Source organism: Seriola aureovittata, chromosome 14, assembly GCF_021018895.1.
Source record: "Seriola aureovittata isolate HTS-2021-v1 ecotype China chromosome 14, ASM2101889v1, whole genome shotgun sequence".
Lineage (NCBI taxonomy): Eukaryota > Metazoa > Chordata > Actinopteri > Carangiformes > Carangidae > Seriola > Seriola aureovittata.
This window is the reverse complement of record NC_079377.1, coordinates 25,259,254-25,278,550: the sequence shown is the minus strand read 5'-3', so window position 1 is coordinate 25,278,550 and position 19,297 is coordinate 25,259,254. Positions and strand designations below refer to the sequence as shown.

General features: G+C 41.1%; 1 protein-coding gene and 1 long non-coding RNA gene across 3 annotated transcripts; one reads left to right on the top strand and one right to left on the bottom strand.

Annotated features, from left to right (window-relative positions):
• Nucleotides 1–243: 243 nt before the first annotated feature.
• On the top strand, nt 244–13,127 carry LOC130181799 (uncharacterized). Its single transcript, XR_008829632.1, has 3 exons — nt 244–3,224; nt 3,780–3,877; nt 12,993–13,127. It is a non-coding gene; the product is annotated as an uncharacterized LOC130181799 (long non-coding RNA).
• Nucleotides 6,160–19,289, bottom strand: znf365 (zinc finger protein 365). Of its 2 annotated transcripts, none has more exons than XM_056396215.1 (6): nt 18,313–19,289; nt 16,115–16,819; nt 15,630–15,939; nt 15,015–15,186; nt 14,826–14,875; nt 6,160–13,220 (listed from the first exon to the last, which is right to left on the bottom strand). In XM_056396215.1, the coding sequence occupies exons 2-6, from the start codon at nt 16,812–16,814 to the stop codon at nt 12,995–12,997; spliced, it is 1,458 nt and encodes a 485-aa protein (XP_056252190.1). In that variant the 5' UTR covers nt 16,815–16,819; nt 18,313–19,289; the 3' UTR covers nt 6,160–12,994. The 2 variants fall into 2 exon arrangements, with proteins under 2 accessions (XP_056252190.1, XP_056252191.1); XM_056396216.1 differs by having other exon boundaries at nt 14,826–14,872.
• Between the last annotated feature and the right edge of the window lie 8 nt (nt 19,290–19,297).

The window sequence follows — 19,297 nt, the reverse complement described above, 5'->3', positions numbered from 1 at the left end:
TCTGAAGTAACGCTTTCATTTTAAATCTAAATAACCGCCAAGAAGACGCACTACAATACCCAGCATGCCACAGAATATTTAACTTTGAGTGGTCTTAGCCCCCAGTGATTACTCAAACAGCCATCACATGTAATGTCTCAGCTGCACGAACAGAAGGGGAAACCCAACATGATAATAATAGAAAAAAAAAAAAGATAATAATAAAATAAATAAATAAATAAAAAAACAATGATGAAAAATTAAAAGTAAAAATACAATAGATGCAAAATGACAACCAAAAAAAAGCTGTTAAAGGGCTGTTTACTACAAAATGCTGATTCTCTGATTGATCTATCAGACTGTCGATCAGTGATTCTCCATGCACACAACAAACAAACAAAGCTGTGCTGCAGCAACACACAAACATTAAACTTCCAAGAAATAAAATAATATAGTAAAGTATAATAATTGACCATGTTTATGGTCAGTGCTATCATCCAGCTCTCTTTATACACCCATGAACTGAGGGCGTCATGGAGTAATGAACAGGGAAGTTGGCTTCATTTAATTTATTCCCACATTTGCAATGATGTCAAGATGCAAACAAATACAGTTAAAATTCAAAAGAAGACAATAGTCAGTGATTCAGACAAATAAATTAAACTTAATTAATAAATAAATAAAAAACTAAGAAAAATAAACGTAGGAAAAATAAACAAAAATAAAAATGTGTATTTTCCACCTCTAAAAAGGTTGGGTGAGATTTCAGACAGACTCAGCTTCGCTTTTTGTTTTTCCTTAATTTGATACAAGGAATGGTTCTGAAAACTACAGTTCCCATGAGCCACTGCAGCTCAAGTGTTTGAGCATATTCAGAAAGCTTTGTTGCTGCGAGCTGCTGAAACAACCAAAAATCTGAAAGTTAATTGAATCAAGTGTAACTTCACCAAACCATTAACAGCAGAACCTGAAGGCCTCTTACTGCAAAGCTTTCTGGGACTCGTAGTTGACTTCTCTGATCGTGGACATCGTCCTTATCCATCACAGATTGAGTCTCAGCTGTTTTGGGGTCAGAAGGTAATGTGACAGCCTTTCCCTCTCTCTGATCCAGCTGCAGGGTCAGTAAAACGAAACACTGATCGAACATTAAACTGAGATTTTTGAAGCCTGCACAACATCAACAGTGACTCATGCCTGTGACTCACTTGTTGTGGCATCCATGTTTGACATTTCATTATAGAGATGTGGGCAGTTAATTTGGACCGTCTTTCTACTGGGAAACACCCACCCACACACTAATAAAAAGAGAGATGACAGCCTACTTTATGGAGAGAGACGATTGTTTATCGTCCTATTAACAGATTTATTGGTGTTTATTGTTGAGGTTGCAGGAGACAGAAACAGGAAGCAGTGGGAAGGAGAGGACGGTTCAGACCTGGTGTTTTGTTTCCAGATCAGTGACCTCTACTGATCAAATTTTACCTCCTTTCTTCTCGGCTGATTCAGCAAAACATCCACCAAACACGACCTCACCTCGGCTACAAATGTCAAAGCCGACATGTCTGCTGGAGGTTTGCTGGTCTTTAAACACACCGAAAAGTTAGATATCCATCAGCTGGGCGGAACTGACTTGTACAAAGTGTTGTCGTAGCCGAGGTCGTAGGTTTGCATACGGACGGTAGGGACACGACCCAACCAATAGTTGAGTGAACTCGTTCGCACTATGTTTGGTGTGAAGTCATATTATATCATTCCAATGTGCCTGCCAAGAGGCCACGTCTCCAAGGCAACCGATTTAGGCATGCTAGCATATGATTGGCTGAAAGGGCAGGGGCTGAAAAGGCTAACGTCATATGAGAATATCACAGTTGTACCTAACGTCACCAGAAAAATGTCAACTGATGTTATTTAACCATGTTAGCTAGTGTTAACTAGCAAGCTAACTGTGGCTTCAGTCTTATGTAGGCTAGCAGTGAGGCTGCTAGCAGGAATAAAGATAAAATGGTGGATATATGAAAGTATGAGTTGAGTTTCTGTCGAGAAATCCCATGAAAATGTCGCCATGAATGAATGATTTTGTGGTAGGTCGAGAAGCTAATGAGGAAACTCTTTCAGGGTTTAAAATGATAGTGTGATTAAATATATGTAATTATGGATTAATTTGAAATTACTGACTTACATCTACCATAACCATAGGCTCTGAGCCTCTCTTCTGATTGGCTGATCCAATAAAAATAAAGCAGATTTCAGGTAAAAACACTCAGAGAAACCAAATCCTGCAAGGTTTGGATGGTGGGTCCAGGTGGGCGGGGCTTGGTGACTGCTTTGTTGTGACATCACAAAGTTCCAGAAGTCCTGACGGCTGGTTTTAAGGCTCAGTTTCTGAATACAGGCTGTGTGCATTTCTCTGTGGACTGAGGCTTTGATACTTTCACAGTATTAATATAGAAGCTAGAGCTGATCTATAATCACACTACACATGGACACAGACCTTTACACTGGAGGAGCTTTAACTTACTGCTGCAGCTTATTAACTTTTAACATTACTTCACCCACAGCTGAAGTTTATGGATTTTATTTCACTTGCCGATGATATCTTTCTGGACTGTTGCTCCATGTTTGATTCCCGTCCACTGAGCCACCTGGACGTCCTCATGGTGACTTCCTAAAAACCCACAGTAAAAATATAATTTGTGCGAGGGAGGTGCTCCTCGCTTCCTCTCAGCTCCACGATCTTCTCGTAGAATCCGTTTGACACCCACCTACTCACAATGTGACACGGAGGCCCGGTTTGTGCGCCAAAAATACTGCCTGGAGTGTTTACAGTCAGAGCGTGACGTCGCAGTTCTCCTGAAGCAACAAGTTGTTTTTATTGGTAGGAAGCGAAGGCAGGCTGAAAATAGACAGCGTGATTCAGAGCTCGGACGGTTTTAGCCCTGATGTGGAGCCAAACTGTGGAAGCCCTGCGTAGGTCGTCCTCCAAATCAAATAAACAGGATGAATTATTATTCTGCAACACACACACAGAGCCGTGTATATTTATAACACAACAGTAAACAGCAGAAACACAGTGTCGCCGTGTGTTTGTTGTCATGTCAGTCTGTCACTGTCACAGAGTCGTGAAGCTGGAGGAGACCCCGACCTGAAATGTAGAAAGATGAACAGCTGCTGTTGAAGAATATCTGCCTCTGTGGATAAAAAGGCAAAGAAAATATAAAAAACTACAACTCCCAGAGTGCATTTTGGTGAGAAACATCCTACCACAGTTTAAAGTTCTGAGTGAGCTGAAGCTAAAATTACATTTTGTACAAACATGGTTGACATGGTTGACATTATGTAGGTCATAACATTAATGTTTGTCCTGGAAGATAAAACTACTTGTTTCAACTACAAAAATAAATGTTGTAAATGAGTTTCTTTGTGTCATTTGGCCTCTTTTTGTGGTCGGTCCGAGTTTGTGTTCATGGTCATTGTAGTTGTTTTTCATCTTTGTAGTTGTGTTACGTCTCTTTGTAGTTGTGTTTCGTCTCTTTGTAGTTGTGTTACGTCTCTTTGTAGTTGTGTTTCGTCTCTTTGTAGTTGTGTTTCATCTCTTTGTAGTTGTGTTTCGTCTCTTTGTAGTTGTGTTTCGTCTCTTTGTAGTTGTGTTTCATCTCTTTGTAGTTGTGTTACGTCTCTTTGTAGTTGTGTTATGTCTCTTTGTGTTTGTTTTTTTGTCTCTTTGGAGTCATTTGAGTCTCATTCGTGTCATTTTACTTCTTCTTGAGTTTCTTCGTGGTTATATTTTCTGTCTCTTTCAGTGACATTTTGCAGGTGAAACTGAGGGGCCTCCCTGACCCGCTTGGGCCCATTGGTCTGTGTCCAGCGGGCCTGTCCAGTGATCCATCCATGCCTACAGGTAAAGAGGAAGTGTGTATTTCATTTTTTAGCCATTTTTAAAAAAAGATATTTAAGATCTAGAGCGTTATGTAACTCTCTGCTGGAGCTTTTTTATTATTTGATTTCACAGTTTAGATCGCCTGAGAGTGAAGCGGAGCTCGTTCTCCTCTTCATGCATCAGTTGTATTTCTGTTGGTATCCGTGGCGCCGTGCTGGGATCACAGAAGCTAAATCAGGCTGATCTGAGGTTTGCGTGCCGTCGTTCCTCAGACACTTCAACTTGAGTGGATCCAAATGTGTTTTGTGACAGAGGCTTTAGTCCACAGGGTATAGACAGGAAACTGGATCCGGAGGCCAAAGACTCTCACAGGGAACCTTCACATTCAGCCTCTGACACCACATGTAACCCTGAGTTTTACTGTGGAACAAGGCGACAAAGTGCATCAGCGTTTAGTGGATTAACTGTCTGTTCTGTGCAGAAATCTGTAAAAATCCTGCAGTAAATCCTGTAAACAGACAATAACTTATGTTTTATCTGTCAGACACTTCTACAATCAGCTTCCCCAGTGCTTTCTAGGTAAAACACTCCTTGCAGCCTCAGCTCAGCTCAGCTCCGTGTTATTTGTTGCCCACACGGCATCAGACTGCAGTCTGTAGATGCTCACGCTGATACGGCTGCGTGACGCTTTCAGAAAACACTTTTCTCTCTGCAGAGTCCGTCTGACGTCAGAGTGCTGATTTCACGGCCGCCCGTGTTGTATGAGCCTCCGCGGTGACGTCAAAGCGTTGTGTTACCGTGTTTACTCTCTCCATGAAAGATCAACACCAGACTGCAGTGTTTATTGACACGCTGTGATGCAGTTAGGAACCATAACACAACAAACCATTTAACATTCTGCCGCCGCCAACAGTTCAGCTCCCAGATATTCCCCCCATGAGCAGATGGTTTGATGAATGAGGTCAAAAAATAAAAAAGACTGAATAAAAATAAAAACAAAAAATATTACCTACAGATAAAGCAATTTATTTTGAAACAGACAAGTTTCTGATATGAAAACACGAAACACTTAGAGCTGATTGTTCACCTCTGCACTAACTGCTAATTATCTACAGTATTTATTAGAGCTCCTCCGGTGTAAAGGTGTGTGTCCATGTGTAGTGTGATTATAGATCAGCTCTAGCTTCTATATTAATACTGTGAAAGTATCAAAGCCTCAGTCCACAGAGAAATGCACACAGCCTGTATTCAGAAACTGAGCCTTAAAACCAGCCGTCAGGACTTCTGGAACTTTGTGATGTCACAACAAAGCAGTCACCAAGCCCCGCCCACCTGGACCCACCATCCAAACCTTGCAGGATTTGGTTTCTCTGAGTGTTTTTACCTGAAATCTGCTTTATTTTTATTGGATCACTCAGAAAACAATCAAGAATAAAATGCTCCTAAATAAAAAAAAACCCACCTGAGCACTGGAAGTTCACAGGAGGAATTATGGGAAATGTTGGAAATCAGTTACTGATGAACAAGAAGTTGAACCATGTTGAGGTAAAAACCCAGAGCAGCCTGTGAAGCCTCTCTGTGAACAGGAAGACACTGAAGTATTCATGTGAAAACAGTGACCTCAAGTGGCCGTTTGTGAGTACTGCAACAAAAATACAGTAAGTTACAGTATTTATCTCTTTATTTAACTTGTTCAAGATGTGTCACATTCTTCAGATTCAAGTTTTGACTTTGTTTCTCTTAAAAAGTAATTTTAATCCCAAGATCACAGTTAAAAACAACAGATGTAAATGGAAGAATACAAATATAAAATTACACTTAATTTGAATATATAAGTTTAGTGACATTCAACAAATGTAAAATTTACTTGAGTTTATAAATAAACATAGACACATAGAAAGTCAATGAGGCTTAATCAATTGTAAGTACTTTTTTTTTTTCAAATTTTATTGTTTATTTTAACTTGGGTCTTATTTTTGTATTCATCAGTAATTATTACATTGCATTAATCATGTTAATGTCAGACAGGCTGGAAACAAACAGTATATCCAGATGATCACCTGAAACGTCAAGTTCAAGTCTGCGTGTACTTTAGAGAATCAGCAGATAAAAGGCTCGGGGCCGAGTGTCGATAATAATAATAAATAACACAATATTTGAATTAGTAAAATAAACCTGCAAAGTAACTAATGAGTAAAGAGTTACCATAAATTTAATAAGTCGGACTTTGACATGTTTCAGTTTTATCTGGAGACCAGTGATGAAATCCACAACCTGTGAATAACAACAAAACATGGCGTTCGTCTCGGTGTCATGTTTGTTCTTTAATCTTCATCACAGACCAACAAGTTTCAACAGAAAAAGTTTTCCAGGTCTTCACAGTATTGCATTTTGCACAGTGTTATACAGACTACAGAGTTTTTGAGTGAAGGCACAAAACTAGAGATTACTTCTGCAAAACGAAATCCCTACAGACGAACATGATGAACTCGGGGATATCAAACTCGGCCACAACATAAAACTAACTTCGTCTCTACCGACTCACGGCAAGAAAGGTAGTAGTGTCGTAAGAATCCAACTAACATTAACTCCGGTTAGGATACGTGTTCGGTTACCGTTTCACCCGCTTCTCTTTTCTCTCTTGCACATTTTTCCCCCCAAAACACAGAAGTAATAAAATTGATTTTCCAGACTTTTCCGAACCTGTGCATGAACCCTGCTGATTGTCCGGTTTACAACACTCCCTCTGTATGAAACCCAACAGCGCCGAGCTAAGAGCTCTCCGTTGGTTTAGTGCAACTCTCCTTCAAATACCATTAAAATAGACCTCGCTCTGCTACAAAAGTACACATAGTAGTAGTACAAGATAACAGTATTTTATAAGTACTTTGCTTTTTTTTTTTCTCCGCTACATATGAAGCATGCTTTCACAGTAACACAATAGCTACATATGTAGTAGTAGTGGTAGTAGTAGGTCTGCGTCATGCACCTTCTACCGCCGTCCAGTGTCCGAGCACCAGACACTCACAACAGGAAGCAGTTCACCAGATGTAAACCTGAAGCACTGCGCACATGCACACACACACACACACACACACACACACACACACACACACACAGACACTCATACACACCTTTCAGGAGTTACGCTGCTGTTTATAAAAACCCAACCACTCGCTTTTCAGTGATTTTGACCAGAGCAAAACATGAAGACTGTGATCAGAGCTGCAGAGTTTAGATGATTTATTTAATCATTAAGAGCAAAATAAACAGAACTACATAATAAGCCTCTAAGGTCGTTTCAACAGACACCAGAAAAATATTTAAATTCATAGATATTCCACATCTAACCCCAAAAAGTTAATCCCTTCATCCATGTCAGAGAAATATGCAAATAAACATATAATAAACAAACAAACTGTCTGTCTGTCTACACTATCCTCTTGGCTTTTATTTTGAAATATTTACCTTCACACCAAAATGGGACCATTTCTTCCAATTTGATGATCTTGTTTTTCGTTTATTAATTCTTACGACAGAAACAGAAAAACTGCTCTGTGTTTTTTTTTTTTTACGTGTTTTCGTTTTTGGTTTAAAACAAAAACAAAAAAACGTTCACTGATTTAGACGTTTGTGTGTCGGCTCTTGGTTCTGAGAAACAAAGAGAAACTGGGTTTTTGATTGACAGCAGCGGTAACACTCAGTCTCAGTGCGACAGGATTCATTGGTCTGACCACACACAGATCTCTGGGACACTCAGTGGGAAATCTGCCCAGATTAATCTGGATCAGGTTTTCATGTGGTGAGAAGCAGAGTTCACCCTCTGCGTTTCAGGGTTTAGTTAAAAACTGATGATTAATGCTTTTTTTTCTTTTTTAAACTTTATATTCAATATATATTCCATTTAACATGTATTATCGGGAAATTCTAATATTTCAATCTGACTCAGTTTGTTCAACTGATGAAAGAAAACAAAAAAACACTGTACATCATCTGGTTTAAAAATATTGGCAACTTCCAATAACTTTGGAACAAATCAATAAGGGTGCCTGCGAGGTCCATTCACTTTCATCAAGCCTTTCTTATTAATGCCAATTAGAAATTTAAGTAAGAGCAACGCACTTGTAATAACTACAAAATAAAAGTATGTGAAGCATCCAGAAGAGGCAAACCAGGCAAATGCTTGGGGCCCCCCAAGGGGGAAAAGGGGGCCCCCGATGGCCCCTCATATTGGCACATTTTGCAGTGACAACTATAAACCTCCTTAAACCTTAAAAAGACACGATACAGTGCACTGCTGGCCCCTGATGATGTGCTGTAGCTAGCATCTACCCATTGTCTGCGTGTGAGGCGTTTAGGGGACATCTGTAAATTGTAGCGTTTCCCACTAGTCATGTGAGGGGAAGGGGGGGGGGCTCTTTGATGGGCCTCTTCCCCCCCGGAGTCTAGGGTTGCCACTGGAAGCATCAGCAGAGGAATAACACACCAAGATGTATGTTCAACTTTTGTAAAAACACTGAAGGACTTGAACTTAGTCGACGTAATTTAAGACTTTTCCAGGACCGGCAGACACCCTGTTGAAAAATTAAAAAATAAAAAGACATGATTTGTGTTTGTTCTGCCAAGTTAAAGGACTGTCGGACTACTACTTCCACTTGACGACACATAATAGCTTTGTATACAAAATATCTATTAACACCGTCAACAAAACCTAAACCAATGACAGCAAAGATACATTTTACACCGAATACCGTCTTTTACATTTACATTCTTATGACCGGATGAGTGCAAAAAGATGACGTGTAAACAGATCGTACGGAACGATACAGAGAGGAATGATTCTATTAAACAAGCCGTCATGAGTTTGTTTAGTTTACTGCAGATGTACTGTAAGCGTTCACGGCACTGTAAGTCACTTTGGATGAGAGCGCTGATAACGACGTCGTTCGTTTTTTGTTTTAGTTTTTGTGTGTGTGTGTGTGTGTGTGTGTGTGTGTGTGTGAGATCGGAGAATCTCCACCCGTGTGTGAACGAGAGCGAGTTTAAGACCCGGCAGACTTCGGGCGTTAAAGCACGGCATCTCTTCGGTATGAGCTATACGTTAACTCAGAGTACATTCGTTATATGTGTGGTGTCCGCCAGAGCTGCTGCATGTACGAGGCTCGTCTCATCTGGCAGTGGAGTGGAGGGTACGTTTTCCAAAGCCGTTAGCACAAAGACTTTATCAAAGGAATTAAAGGATAAATCCGGTGTTATAAATTATTGGCTCCTTCTGAAGATGTCAATAAGTATAAAATGGCTCTCAAATATATAGCTTCATTTCTAATTTCCCAAAACAGCTGGATTCAAGTTTAGCTATTAGCGAGCTTTAGCATTAACAGCTGTTCACTTACCCGTCTTGGCTTCAGCTATCGTTGCGTTTACAAGACAAGAAGTTTTAATGCGCATTCTCAGCAGCGTTACTTCTTCAGGGCAGACTGGACGATACAGTGACTCGCTATCGGAAAGTAACAGAGGCTAGTTGGTTAGCATGCTAACGTCAGTAGAAGTAGTGATAGAAATAGAAGCGTTACTTTTCACCACTGGAGAGTAAAGGATGACGTTTGATGCTGAGCTCACAACAATGTTTCTTTTAAACTGATGAGTAAACAGCTGCTAATGCTAACGTTAACTATGTAGTGATAGCAAATCTTACAAATAGCTCCTTTAACTCAAACTGGAGGAAGTGGTGCATTTGTTGGGGACTATTTTCAGCGGCGGATTAATCAACATTTTGTGTTTAAGTGAGAATTTGATGCGTTTCTGATTGATACACATTAATTGGGGGTTTTGGCTTTTTATGAGATTTGCTGACAAGAATAAAAATACAATGTTTTTACCTCAATGAAGCTAAGCTAGCAGACCCCCCCCCCCATCCAGTCTTTATGCTTAGCTAGGCTAAAACGTCCTGAATATCTCTTGAACCTGATCTATCTTCTGATCGCATTCTGGTTAAGATGGAAAACAAGCGTTCCTGATAATGTTGAACTGCTCCTTTAAATAAAGGTGGCGTGTTCAACAAACCAAAACATGGGTAAACATGTGTTTATCTGCGTTTTCCCTCCACTACACTTCCTGGTTTGGCAGCAGACCGGTGGGTGACTGGTTACGTACAGTCGGACCACGACTGCCAGGAAAAATAAAAACCACAATAAAGTATTTTCAACATCCAGAACGTTTCTCTCTGTACACAGTTACCAGACAGTGTCAGGATTGGTCCGACTGTGGTGAACCCCGCCCACCTGGCATCTGAAGCCGGTTCTAACACAAGCCAAGAATTATATGCAGCAATGACGTGACCCAGGTCTGGTGTCATCAGAGTCCTGTCTGTGCTTTACAAACCAAATCAGCGAACCAACATCTCAACTACAAAACATGCTTCATGTTCATTTTTGTTGTGCATATGTGACAATAACTTTATAACTTTAAATATCTGATGAAAAATACAGAGATACAATGAAAACCAAATGAATAATATGAGGGATCATTATCCACATAATTAATTTCTGACGGTAACAGAAGCACCAAAAAACATCCACAGCCTCCTCCAGCTTCCAGTCTGAGCCTCTGAGAGGAAGCTGTTTCCAAATCAAAAAATATTTCAATGAAAAAAAGATGTGAATAGTTGCTGATGAAGTTTAAATTATATGTTTTATGGCACAATGACTCCAGTGATCTGTCAGCAATCTGATCCACCAGTTTGACCATTACTACTCTGATACTGGAGGGAGGCTTGATGCTGCTGGTGTTGCAGGTTTGATGGAAACAGCTGTTTATTAATTGTTCACTTTGTCTGTCAAGCTTGAATATTTTTTATTATTAATTCTATAAACACCGGCTCCTAGACTTCAGACAGAGGTAGACAAAAGCAGACTTCTGTCGGCTAAAGAAAATGTTGCTGGCAGATTTAGCTAGCAAGCTAATTATGCTAATGTTAGCTTCATGAGCTGGTTAATAACCCTGTCTCCAGATGCTTAGTTCACAGACAAGTTGCTGTTTTCAAACAGTAACTTCATAAACTTGTGTAGCATGAAATGCCCCTTGGAAATAACGCTGGGGCACTAATGTAGGTAGGAAGCTAGTTAGCCAGACATGCTAATGTTTGCAGCTTAAATTAAGGCCGGTGTGAGTACGTTGCATTAATTTAAGATGCATGTTTTGCACGACCTCAACCTGCAACATTCACACTCACACTACAGATCGACTGATCGTCCACGGCCTCGAGCTCACGCTGAGCGTTAACCACGGGACTCCCGGTCAGTTTTATCTGTGGATGCCCCGACAAACATGATCGGTATTGGCGGCGTCTCTAGTTTTACTCAAACAAAACTACTTCATCCTCAGTGTTGACAGAGAGACGGAAAGGCAGCGTTACTTTGTGCAATTCTATAATAAACAGGAAGTAAGAAGATATAAAGAATAATATGGAGCTGCAGATGCAGGCAACGAGATATCAAAGCTACAGTTTCACCCACATGATGTAAAATATTACAGCATCTGCCCGGTTCTGGAGCTGACAAACACACTGTTGATCTATTCTTTACGCTGTTTTAGAGAAGGTAAAAAAAAAACACCACCTTCCAAACTGTTTAAATGCATAGTGAGTCTCTTACTGTCGCTTCAACACGGGGAGAAATTAAAGCTCGACAGACCTGCAGCGCCTGGTTCAGGATGCTAAGCTAACATGGGACACATGCTGTTTGGAGGTGCGTCATCTATCAAGATGATTGATCATCGATCACGGCCGTTTGGCCTTAAAAGCACAGACAGACAGAAGACAACCGGACTGATCGGGAGCTTTTGGGGAACCAGGCCGAGACGTGAAGGTTTGGACCAGAGGAGAGGACGTGTCATCAACAGCACTGGGAACTATTTACACTTCAGGAAGAAACCAACTCGTTTCCATGATCAGAACTCGACTGTGATTAAATCTTAAACCAGTGAACGAATATAAAATCACATTTTTACCTGAAGTTTCTCTAAAATACAAAGGAAAGAATTCAGAACTGAAGTGTCACTAAATTATTAATTATCCTGCACTAAATATTAAGATTTGTGCCGTCAAATCAGACAAAAGACGTGAAGCTGTCGTTCATTTCTGTGTTTGAAAAGTGAAACTTTATCCACACTTGCATCCTGCTGAGAAGCACCCAGTGTAGCTGTGGTTTACTTCAGTGAAATAATCAATGGAAAAGTACAAAATACACAATAGCAGTGTTGGCAATAAAAAAACTGTTCATGCAGTAATATTTATTATTGCATAATGTTCTTAAACCCTGTTACACAGTATTAGATACTGTGATGTGTTGAAACAAAATGGAAAAGTTGGTTTTTATTCTCTCATCAGGGATCAGTCTGCCCAGAGCCAACTAGCAGTCATTTATAAAAGAGGTTTTGATTTATATTTTAAATTAACATTATTTCTTATTATCTAAGGTTTTCTTTTTATTTACTTTAGGGGCTGAAGTTGACAACTGCTAATCGTTTCCTCTGTAAACTGACAGTTAAATAGTGAAAAATGTTCATTGCAGTTTCCCGCTGTCATTTGAGAAGCTGGAAAAGAAATTAACTTCCCGTCAATCAATTACTCGTCTAATCGTTGCAGCTCTGGTTTGATTTACATAAATAACTGAATATATAAATTTCCAGGGAACTATACAAACATTTAATGTGACATATAATAATAATTTTTATGCATATATTTTTTAGGACTGGTCTCATTTTAACCTAAAATCTTGTGACTTTTCACAGTTAATAGTACGTCGCTGACATTTTGCCTAAATTTGACGATTTTCAAACGTTTCCATGTGAAAGAAACATTTCTAAACCTGATTTTCTTCTTAACTGCTTCAAGAATATCAGATTGCGGGAAACCTTTTTGTTGGTAAAAGGTTTGTGGTCATATTAAATGTGATTCGAGGACTTTATTGTTTTAAATGGATAATTGCACTGAAGAGAATTGTTTAATATGAGCTACTCCATAGAAGCTTGATGTGGCTGTGACAGTACTTTTCCACAGGTTATCACACTGGAATAAAGTCACTGTGTAATGAGGTTTTACCCGCTGACGTCCCCTCTCCCCGGTGTTTCCCTACAGTTCTAGGCCTCGTACCCGGCGGAGCGGCGGCGCTGGTGGTTCCAGATGTCGTCTCTGTGCTCGGGTCGGCAGAACAACCTGGACGACTGGGCCAGCCGCTCCCGGTGCTCCCGCTCCCGGTCTCGCTCCGCGCCGGGTTTGGAGAACGGAGGACGGCTGCCGAACTGGGAGGAGGAGTGGGTCCTGCTGTCATGGAGACCGGACGAGGACAGCTGACCTCCCGCCGACCTGGGAACGACACGGAAACATGAGCAGTTTCTTTAATTAAAGTTACACAAGAGCTTCATGTGTCTCTTCTTGTTTTGTCTTCACTTGCTCCTTCATAGTGATTTAGTGATTTAAAAAAAAAAACAACAATAACAAATTTACTCCAAATTTTATCAGCATGTGCAAATTAAGTTATTATCCATCCACTACTGTTAGGAGTCGGTGGCTGGTGCCTTAAATTCACTGCAGAAGAAGAAGGCGCAACAAGATGATGTAATTCAAAGAGCTCCAGACAAAATCACAGGTGATGCCACTCCAGGGACTGAGCAGAAGGACAAAGTGTCACAGCGATTCAGCGATGAATTAAACATGACGACGACTCAGAGTCCTCGTGGACGATCGAGCAGCCGCTGTGTCGCCGTCTGGCTGTGACTGAGAGCAGCAGCAGTTTACCTGTCCCACCTGTTAGAGGACGACTCCTGCCGAGCAACGAGCCTTTTACAGCTCAATCTGATTAGTTCAAGAGGTGACATCCGTCAGCTGGTGATGTCTAAAACGGTGACAGATAAATCTAAAAGAAACTTCCAATAGAACTTAAATAGATTTTAAATCCTAAACAGAAATTTGTCCATAAATATCAATGTTTTTATAACTGACATGAATTCAAACTGAAAAACGACTAACTTTTAAATGCCACTCTTTAAGTCAACAGGAGGTTGTAACACTGTGAAGCGTTTCTTAAAGCTCCTCCAGTGTAAAGGTCTCTGTCCATGTGTAGTGTGATTATAGATCAGCTCTAGCTTCTATATTAATACTGTGAAAGTATCAAAGCCTCAGTCCACAGAGAAATGCACACAGCCTGTATTCAGAAACTGAGCCTTAAAACCAGCCGTCAGGACTTCTGTGACTTTGTGATGTCACAACAAAGCAGTCACCAAGCCCCGCCCACCTGGACCCACCATCCAAACCTTGCAGGATTTGGTTTCTCTCAGTGTTAAAAGTCCAAACACACAAAGTTTATATTCATGTTCTTCAGGGAAAACTAAAGTATCTCCCAACAGCTTTTACAAGAACATCAGCTTTAAACGCTTCAAGAGTTTCCTCACTGCAGATCATTCCTCCACTGTGGAGGAGTTTAAACCTCAGCAGAGCAGGCGAACATGAATTTAACATGACCGACAACACGGCTTCGTCCAGTCTGAACTTTCTGACTTGACATTTTCTCAAAGGTCGGAGCTGTTTCTGTCTGATCTGGAGACCAGAGGTGTTCAATATTAAATTAATAAGTCATAATCATACGGATAAACAGGCAAAATACAGATGTGACCATGAAATTATAAATATAAGTGCTTCTTTGGCAGCAGTTTTTGTTTTAAAATGTCCGCCTTCGTGACTGCCAGAGTCTGTCTCTCCATAAAGATAAATGTGGCAGAGACTGTCATCTCGCTGGGTCTCCGTCATCAGCAACAGCCAATTCATTTATTCATATAATAATTTAAAAGTGGTGCATTTGTTTATTTATCTATTTACTACTGAACGGGAAAATGGTGGTTTGTTTTTAATTTGCCTCTGGTGATTCTATTGAAATGATTTTACTTTGCCGTCATGACTCCTGGTGCGACTCACCTGCTTTTAGTGATTCTGTGAGGTCCATTATTGGTTGGCTGCTGGTGCTGCTGAGGAGACACAAAAGGTCAGAGGTCACGTTTTCACTCCAGCGCTCAACGACGAAAATCCGAGCAGAAAACATTTCTTAAACTTTGATGAACTCAGTGTGTGTGTGTGTGTGTGTGTGTGTGTGTGTGTGTGTTGTACCTTGTAGTGGTTGCACTGAGTCGGGCTGCCGTTGACCTGGTAATACTCCACCAGTCTCTCAGCCAGAGCGATGCGTCTCAGCAGGTTCTCGATGAAGCGCTGGATCCGGACTTTCCCGCAGGTCTCCTGTCGAGCCGCCGCCTCCAGAAACTTCTGGATGGTTATCACCTCCCTGGAAAACAGACGTTATGTCATCAAGGACAGCAGCTGAATAAATGTAGTTTTCACCTGCGGCTGGCCAATAATAATACCAATAACATCCCTCAACACCTCAACAAGGCAAAGGGCCAATAACTAAATCTACTCCGGCGTTAAGTCGGCGTTAAGTCGGCGCTGTCACGGCTAACGGAGTTTCATTATGAGCACAGCTGTGAGCAGCGTTTCTTGGCTCTGTCAGAAGTTCATGTCGTTTTCAGATGTCTGACAGACTGAGTTTTGACATTTCAATTCACGGGTGGTCCGTGCAGGATCACATCTACCGCCAGGGTGTCCTGGGTCCACGCCAAGGTACCCATAATTCCAGTGGGCCCCTGCATGTGCAGGCTCAAATTAAAGGTTAAAGGGGAAAAGTCCATTCTCCAACTGCTGTAGTTCCAACACGTAACGCCTGTTTACCTCTCTCGTCGCTCCAGTTCATTCTCCGAGGCGTTGAGCTGCTCCCTCAGCGCGGCGATCACCATGACAGCCACGTCCACCTGGCGGCTCAGCGATCTCTCCCGCTCTGCCACCTCCTGCCTCTCCTGGGCCAGGTGCTGCGAGTGAGCGCGCTCACACAGGAGCTCCGTGTCGGTCTGGGCCAGCTCCGTGCTCACCTTGGCCAGCCGCCGCTGCATGGTGCTGTCGGCCGCCCGCAGGATGCTGGCCAGCCGCCGACGCACCGCGGCCGAGGCCGCCGCCGTCTCCAACCCAGAGTACGAGTTCTGCTCTGGTTACGGTAAAGGAAATGAGAGTCACTGCAGATGTAACCATGACTGTGCTGATTGATACTGTCATCATGATTATTGATCACTGATCACCATCTCCTGAACATCTGAGTTTCTGCCACTTCCTGAAAACCTACATCTACCAATAAGTGAGTAAGTACGTAAATCTGAACGCACCGACCAGGTCCAGGTCCAGGTCCAGATCCAGGTCCAGGTCTGGGTCCAGGTCCGGGTCCAGCGGGGGGCCAAGAGAAGCCAGAGGCAGGAACGGGAAGTGATGGTGGTTAAAGTGATGGTGACCTGCATCTGACTTCTTTGTGGACATTTTGACGTCCTCCTCACTTCTACCTCCATCTCTCTCTTCACCATTGTCTTCCTCCTCATCCTCTTCTCCTCCATCTTCATCATCTGTGCAACCTTCCTCCTCATCCTCCTCCTCCTCATCCTCCTCCTCCTCGGCCTGCGTCCCCACGCCGACGCTTTGCGTGCGCCTTCTCACAGAACTGTAGGAGTGGAGGTATCCACTGTCTCTGCTGTCGCTTAGGGAGCGTGCGTGAGGAGGCCGCCCCCCGCTCTGCTGCCCCCTGCGGGTCGGGAGGCTCATGTCGTGCCAGGGGATCGCCGCCGTCAAAGGGTCGGGCAGTTTCCCGGTGATGCTGAAGGCACCTGTGACCACGTCCGGCGAGCGGTACGAGTGGCGGTACTCCAGGTGGGCGCGCAGCGAGGCCAGGCTGCGGAAACGCTCCTGCTCACCGCAGCGGGGGCAGCGGAAGGGGAGGTCGCAGGAGGTGACGGGGTCAGTGATGGCGCCACATGCCTGGCCGTTCCTCTCCAAGAGGAAAGAACCTGAACCTCTGGAACACAACTTCTGCTGCATCACACCTGCAGTAACGAGACAGAAAACTGAAGCAATTAAAGTTAAAACAATTAATTAATCAACAATTAGAAAATTATTTTCATCAAGCAAAAAGACCAAATATTCTCCAGCTTCTCTAATGTGACGATTTCCTGTTTATTTCTGTTTTATATCATCATAAACTGAATATCTTTGGGGTTTGGACACAGACATTTTTCTGAATTTTTCCGACTAAATTTAAACTGATTATACATGAAATAAAAATATTAAACAAATTCAGAGCTGAAACACGGCTGATTGATCAATTTGTCGATTAGCAGAGATACTTAGCAGCTGTCTTGACAATCGATTAATAATTCAAATCATCATCAAGCAAAAATGCCAAATATTCTCTAGTTCCATTTTCTGCTGCTTATGTTTCTATTGTTGTGATAACATGTTTAATATTTCTGGATTTTGAATTGTTGGTTGAACAAAACATTTTTCACTTTTTTCTGACAGTTTACAAAATAAATTATTAATTGATTCATGTGGAAAAGATCATAGAAACATTTATACACAATGGAGGAATTTTACTGAACTACACAGTAAGTGGAACAAGCTAAAATAAAAATAAAAATTACAATAACGCAAAGACTTTTTTCTGACATTAATTATTATTTACTTCATTTCAGTCAGTCAACATATTTTGTTATTTTATTTCTTTGAGTTTATTTAAGCACAAAACTGGCTGAAAGAAAGTGTATTGTTATTAACTGCATAAATGACTCATATATGCAAATGTATACTCTGTGTTGCACCACAAGACTGGACCAGATGTAATTATCATAAACATGAAAAACACATCTGTGTCTGCTGATCTGTCTCTGCCTATGGATTATTATTATTATCAGCTATTTATTGATATTATTTCATAATTAAGATTACTTACACTCGCTCATTTAGCATTCATTTATTACACTGAATAACCAATGTAAGTATTAATAAATGCAGTTTACTGTTCCCCAATGAAAAGTTTCTAAATCTGTATCTTTAAGTCAATTAATTTACCATCAATAAAAACAATAACTTGTGTGATTAATTGATAATTTTACACTGCTCATTGCAAACATTTGTCATGGCAACACTCCTGTATTTTAATGTGTAAATGAGTTCTGTAATTCCTCTATGTGGCAGCAGGACACCTCATTGATTTGCATTGAAAGTGCGTTGTGTTCAGCCTGAACAGGAGCCAGGAGGACGGACCGGGAGGCAGCAGGTGACCTGAGCAGGTGGACAGCGGCTTTACTCCCGAGACACGAACAAAAACAACAGGATTTTTTTTTTTTCATTTTACATTTTGTTTTCTGCGTCTAAAAAAACCGCGTAACAGCGTCAATTCCTCCCACAATCTTTAGCATTATTAGCCAACTCTGCCGTTAGCTGCGCCGGACTGAGGCTAACGTTAGCTAGCTAGCTACAGAGAAACAAGCGCTGAATCATTACCGAGCGTGAACGGGATTTAACGTGCGGCTCTTACCGGGTGAAGTTTAACGGCAGACCGTAAATACACGTCTAACCGTTAGTGTCTGAAGGCGTCATGTTGCAGATGGAGACAGACAGCAGCCCGCATGATGTCATTCATTCAACAGACGACCACACGTCAGGTCAGTCCGCGTTAGCCACATCAATAACAACGCGACATCCGGTCAGGCCTTTCAAAATTAAAGCCGGTGACGTTTGGTTTCCGGTCTGGATTTTCAAAACAACGTTTTTAATAAGGTCTTTCAATAGTAATAACACAATAAAAAACATTATTTATATAGCTCCTTTCATACAAGAAATAAAACACAAAGTGCTTTACAACAAAGAAATGACATGCACCAAGTGCTTCACACGAAAAATGAACATAAAACATTGTTAAAAGGATTGATATATAAAATATTAATGTAAAATGAGATAAAATAATGAATAAAACAATAAATTATTAGGTGGGATTGCTGTGAAAGCAAGGCTGCAGACATTTAACATCAAATGTCTTGTTGTGTATTTTCAATACAAACAATTGTAAACAGGAAGTAAAAACATCCGAGGCACTTTGAGTCCTGATTATGATTTTTTTTACAAACTTTAATTTTGATTCATTTAAATACAATTGTTCATGTATAGATTTTGATTTATAATATTTGATTTAGATTAAAACTGTGTTTTCTGGATGATTAGAAGACTTCAGTCAACAGAACAAACAATGTACAAACGTATTAATTCTTCATCTTGTTTTATATACTGTATATTACTGTTTTTGTTGTTCAAACTGTTGTTGTTTTGTATATTGTATTTTGTTATCTCACCATCCCATAGATAGTGGCAAAGGAAATATCCTGACACAACTGTATCAAATCTGAGGATTGCAGATTAAACATAATCTGCAGCCCGGATCAATTTAAAGCTTCATGTTGTTTCTGAAAGTGGTTTTGCACAATCCTGTATGTTGTTTGCACTGTCATGAATGCAGCTCAGTTTGA

Bases quoted from the DNA above. Each gene is read 5' to 3' on its own strand.
- znf365 (XM_056396215.1), bottom strand. From the start codon at position 16,814: ATGCAGCAGAAGTTGTGTTCCAGAGGTTCAGGTTCTTTCCTCTTGGAG. The intron at 15,940-16,114 runs GTGCGTTCAGAT...TACCGTAACCAG, and splicing joins CCTGGACCTGGACCTGGTCG to AGCAGAACTCGTACTCTGGG. The intron at 14,876-15,014 runs GTACAACACACA...GTGTCTCCTCAG, and splicing joins CTCAGTGCAACCACTACAAG to CAGCACCAGCAGCCAACCAA.